Below are 6,000 nucleotides of genomic sequence, written 5' to 3' on the forward strand. Positions count from 1 at the left end.
CGAACCACCCGACCTTCAGAAGACACCGGAAGCTAAGTAAACCTTTCCCTTCTCTCTTTAGCTTGCCAAAATTGCCATATTAAGAGTAGGACTTTTAAATCCTCGAAGCCTGCGGTCACTCTGGAAGCAAGTGACCTCTAATCTCTAGAATTGGATATAATTGCTTTCAGTTAGACAGTGATTTCCAAAACACGCACACTAGCACCATTGTTCGTTGACTATCAGATCTTTGCAATTGTTAGTTTGCCGGAAATGAGACGTGGAGTGGAAAGAACTGGATCTCGAAGTAAGTTCGATCTTCCGGGACCCGGACGGGAAGTTTGTGGTCCTGGACGTGAGCAATAGTAAAGGTAGTGTCTTGACACTGATAACCGTCTACGCTCCTACCGGAGCCAAGCTGCCGGATTTCTTTAGGCATCTGGAAGGCTTTCTAGGTACGTGCGCCCTTTACTGTTAGTAGGGGACTGAAACTGAATCTTAGACCAAAGCTGGGATTGTGTGGGAGTAGCTAATTGAAGAGAAGGGTGTAAATGCCTCAAGCACTTGATCATCCAGCTCCAACTGTCTGACGGGCGACCACGAGATTGCCCTAATACACCGTATGCATACAGGTAGCGACATATGCATATATGTAGCATAAAGAAAGAGAGAACAAGAGCGAACGAAATAGGCAGATACACAGAGAGAGAGTTTTGTGTGGTCGGGGAGATGAATCGCTGCAATAGACATAAGACGTAAATTTTATCTTCCTCAGTAGATTCTAAGAGATGCAAAACACCATTAATCCATTTCCTGCTATAATTGGGGTCTCCTCAGCAGTGTGCAAATCAGCCGAGCAATGCGACAGTTTCAAGTTCAATAATATTCAATATATGTAAATTAAAATAGTTTAGTTTTATAGAACAAGAGGTATTAATTTATTCATTTTATATTTTCCATTAACTCGATGATTTCTAAGTTTGAACTATGAAATATGAGCAGCAAAACAAATTTAATCTAACAAATTCTATTCTACTACAAACGTTGACAATACAAAGAGTATAACTTCTTTAAAATTCCATAAGTTTCGTTCAGAAATATTTGAAGTCCATTAAGTATTGTGCCCTTTGAAATATTTGAACTTGTTACCCTCACAACTATTTTGTGTCACATACTCTTTGTGACTAATTGCTGTTTAAACGAATTTAGCTGGAAGATGAAGGCTATTAGTAAACTGAATTTTCCTCTCTTGAATTTTTATCAATACGGAAAAAAAGGTTAAATTGCATTCTCAGCAAAATTGCTCTTAATTTCATTCATTGAATTTTAAAATTTATTTATGAATTCTGGTAACGGACAGTTGCTTTTGACCGTAATATTTATAGCTGTGTGCGTCTTTGTATATACACGAAAACAAAAATACTATATATATTTTGTACATGCGTGCATATATGTATGTCCGCGAGTACGTGTATGTGGGCATATATTCGCATTCATATGTACATATGCATATATATATATATATATATATATATATATATATATATATATATATATATATTATCATCATTATTATTATTATTATTATTATTATTATTATTCGTTTCAAATTCCGCCGAGGACGACTTTGCTTTTCATTAAGTACCAGCGAAACACTGAGGCGGATGTAATCGATAGTCCCTCCCCAACAATTTCAGGTCTTATGAAATTAGTGGAAAGAATTATTATTGCTATTGTAAATGTTGTTAAGTTCGTGAGCTGGCAGAATCGTTCGCAGGCCGGACGAAATTTCTAGCGGCATTTGGCCCTGAAATGCATAGTGGTATTTCGTCCGTGTTTACGTTCTCAGTTCAAATTCCACCGAGGTTGACTTTGCCTTTCTTCCTTTTGGAGTGAATATAAGTACCAGTGAAACACTGAGAACGATGTAAACGATAATTTTCAGGACTTGTGTCTATAGTAGAAAGGATTATTATTATTATTATTATTATTATTATTATTATTATTATTATTATTATTATTATTATTATTATTATTATTATTATTATTATTATTCAGGTGGTAAGCCGGGTGAAATGCTTAGTGGTATCTCGTCCGTCTTCATGTTTTGAGTTAAAATTCTACCGATATCATCTTTGCCTTTCAGCATTTCGGGAATTTAAGGAATAGATGTACGTTGTTTTGAAAAAAAAATATTTCACGTTCGTAAAATAATTTCATGTATTCAGGAACTGAAACCAGTTTACCTATTTGGGACACTACAACGTTTCGTTAGATGTGAGTACGTTAATCACCAGAAAACGTAAAATACATATATATATTTGTTTGAAGCTGGTTCAAAAAGAGATACAGTAATTTGAACAATTTCGGTATTCTTTTACTTCTGAAGAAATTATTTCTATACATGAATTTGCTGGAATTCTGACGCAGAAATTTTTGCGTGTTTGGTAGACTAGAAATAATCTTTTAGAATTCACTGACACTCCAAACCTAATTTTAAGTAAACTAAGAAATGAGGCTATTAATGTACATTTCCTGGTATTTTACATGAAAAGCACGAATAATTTTGTGGGAAAAAGGTTTGAATACATTTTATAAATGTTTTAGAAGAAAATCCCTCGTATAGATATCTGGTATTTGAATATACACTTGACCTCGCACATACGAAAGAATTATGATGTGGTTCCTCGTCCATTTGTATGATATTGTCGGCACTGTGATATTCTTGTCGCTACTATTATGTTGTGGAAGGATTCCGCCTCGTATTATCTTTGACTCGTCTATTGTTCTATCGCTGATAGCTCCCCAAGACAATGGGGAGGAAATCACTGGATGCTAGCTCTCTTCCCCAAAATTTCCTATCCCACTAGATTGCCCCAGTCTTAAAAATGGGCAACAAATCCACGTCATACAAACAATATAGAGCTGACGGCTGCGTTGGAGGGAATAAATCACGAGTTTCTTGAGACGATCCCAATAAACAAGTTATGTCAAAACATCCATTTTCCATTCTGATTCATCTTTGAGATTCTTCACATTTTATATCTTTTCCGAACAGGGAGATCACAGCGGGCAACAAACTCCGAAGTGAGGACAGGCGAAAGTGGAGAAGGGAGGGATGAGGGTAAGGGCACTTCTAGACCAATTAGCACTGAGGATTTAGGAATGCGCCCTTTGAGCGATCTCTATAAGTCATGTAGGCACGGGTTCACTATAACCCAACGCCGAACAAATTTTGGAGTGGTTATGGCAGATGGATACTGAAACACTGTCGAAGTGTGTGTGTCATGTTTGTGTTCGTATGTATATATATATACGCACACCTATGTGCGTGTGGGTCTTTTTGTTTGTTCTCCTAAGTATTTATTGTCTTTTCTCAAAAAGTTTTAGTTTTACTACCTCCCCATTACATAGCATTTCAACAACAATAGAAAGATTAAATTTATTGCAATCTCAAAAATATGCCTCTGTCGGTTTGTTCAGTGAAACTCTTTGCTTCTGCCTACCAGCATGGACGTGCTAGTTAACTGGAGGACTGGAATCGACGTGGAGTTCTAAGCCTAACATTATCACTTGGATATTTATTTATCGACACCAGATATACTTCATATTCATGAAACACCTAAATATGCACACCTGACTACCACGTTCAACATGCATGAATAAACTAAATACACAAGAAATAGCACAAGAAATTTAATCAAAAGCTATTCTCTGTAACACCTTTGCAATCAAACATATATTACATGTTATCATTCAAACAGCACTCAGCTTACGCTAGAAAATTTTAACTTAACAGAATGATAGAAGTTTACACAGACCGATATTGGGTTAGCTGACCGACACATCCAGTTTACTCTCAAAGCATTTCTGGTTAAAGGAGGTACTCTTACAATTGTATTGACTAATCCTTCAGTTCGACGCATTATATTATTGTATTATAATATAAAATGTAGACAATTATATGCGACTCAGTAGTAAAAAGTTTGCTTCTCTATCCTATGGTCCCGGGTCTCAGTCCCACTGCGTTATGCCTCATGCAAGTACATTCCCTAATAACTTAAAAACAAAAAAAAATCTGGAAAAATTTAAATATCTCTTGAGATTCAAATTGGAAAACTACATTAATGTACCAAATTTTAAAAGTTTCAATAAATTTTCAATTTTCGAAAATTGACAGCAAATCTGAAAAGAAGATACACTTCTTGTACAATACAACAAGTACGATGAATCTGATGTGATAATTATTCTATGAGCTATGAAACATTATCTGCTATATTACTACTGTGTGAACATAACATTGGAAGATGTATTTATAACTGTTTAGAAATACACTTCGTAAGGTGCATTAACTGTAGTTCAGATGTATAAATTGTTACGATAAGTTTTTCTTTCTCAAACATATTGAAACTTATAACAGCAACCAACAATTAATAGTAAATATCAAACAAATAAAAATTATTCACTACTAGTAACAAATAGAGATAAATCCTATCGAGTGTTTATAACTGTGTCTGCACGTGTGGATTCAAGCCAGGTAAGAATTTATTGGACAAGATGCAAATCAGATATGGTGGTCACTGGTTTTCTTCTCAGCTCTTGTTTTCTATCGTTATGCCTATTTGAAGTGATTCTAGAAATGTATGTATGTGTTATATACATACATACATACATACATACATACATACATATACCTATATATGTGTGTGCGTATATATATATATATATATATATATATATATATATATATATATATATATATATATATATATATATATATATATATATATATGTATGTATGTGTGTATATACATACACGCACACACATATATAAATATATGGAGGCATGTATTATGTGTGTGTTTGTGTGTGCATGTGTGTGTATATATTGCAAATCTTTATTACACACACTTACGCACGCACACAGAGACACTCACACACACATATATATGCATTTACAATTTTCTAAATTTACATTTGTATATATTTACTTTCTTTTTTATTGCAGCGAAGTTCCGTAAAGAATTCAAGTCTGTTTGCCTGTGTTGTGTTTCGCCATTAGAACAAGAACAACACACACAACGCCCAAAGTCGGGTGGAAGCTATAATATTAGTTACAGCCGTACAAACTGCCAAACAGAGCAATTTACCCTGATATCGGTGAAGGAATGACAGACTGGAGGAAGAAAATAAACACAAATGAATAATAGTATTTACACATGCATTTAAAAACATATCAAACTTTCGAATAAAATTGCTTATTTCTAAAACGAAGAATTATTGAAAGACCTTGAAAGCATTGTATATAAATACATATTTTGTTTTACTCAACCGTCTATATAATGTTTACTTTTAAGGCACTCCTAATGAAAGAGATATTAAATCTTATATGTATGCAGATATGTGTGTAAATATATGTATGCATCAATCTATCTACATATATATACACGCATGTATGTATAAGTGTGTGCGTGTGTGCATGCGTGTATATGCATGTGTGTGTCTGTGTGTTTCCTGTGTGCGTGTACAAGAACTGATATATGTATGCATTTGTACCAATACGTATATGAACTTACATAAGCACTGAAAATCCACATCTAGAATGAAGATTGACACTCACGTTTGAGAGCACTTGCTCTCAATATTTTAAAACCCGGAAAATATGATTAATACCATGAAAAACCGAGGTGGATGTGACATATGTCAATGCTAAGAGAGAAAGGTTACAAATTTAAAAGAATGTTTTGCATCCTTTTCTTTTTTTCTACGTATTTTCTTTTCAGGAAAGGAAACATTTCAACAAGACCTACTAAAATACTACACTTAATAGTAGGTCACATATCATCCCCACCACACACACACACACACACACACACACACACACACACAAAAACCATGAGCATACTCAAAGGTGCAAGCATACTGACGCATAGAATAAATATTCAAAAAATTACACGCTTAAAAAAAAATTAACCGAAGCTAGCGTCATAATATACACTTGAGTGAGCCTGTGTGTACACG

General features: G+C 34.4%; 1 protein-coding gene across 1 annotated transcript in view; it reads left to right on the top strand.

The window, feature by feature from the left end:
- Nucleotides 1-5,948, top strand: part of LOC106870912 (orexin receptor type 2) — a 355,965-nt gene extending 350,017 nt beyond the window's left edge. The window contains exon 6 of the mRNA XM_014917147.3: nt 4,988-5,948. Within this exon, the coding sequence (XP_014772633.1) occupies nt 4,988-5,151 (164 nt within the window). The 3' untranslated portion in view covers nt 5,152-5,948. The remainder of the gene's footprint in view (nt 1-4,987) is intronic.
- Nucleotides 5,949-6,000: the final 52 nt, after the last annotated feature.

The sequence above is a fragment of the Octopus bimaculoides genome, chromosome 8 (genome assembly GCF_046866305.1).
Source record: "Octopus bimaculoides isolate indiv1 chromosome 8, ASM4686630v1, whole genome shotgun sequence".
Taxonomy (NCBI): Eukaryota; Metazoa; Mollusca; class Cephalopoda; order Octopoda; family Octopodidae; genus Octopus; species Octopus bimaculoides.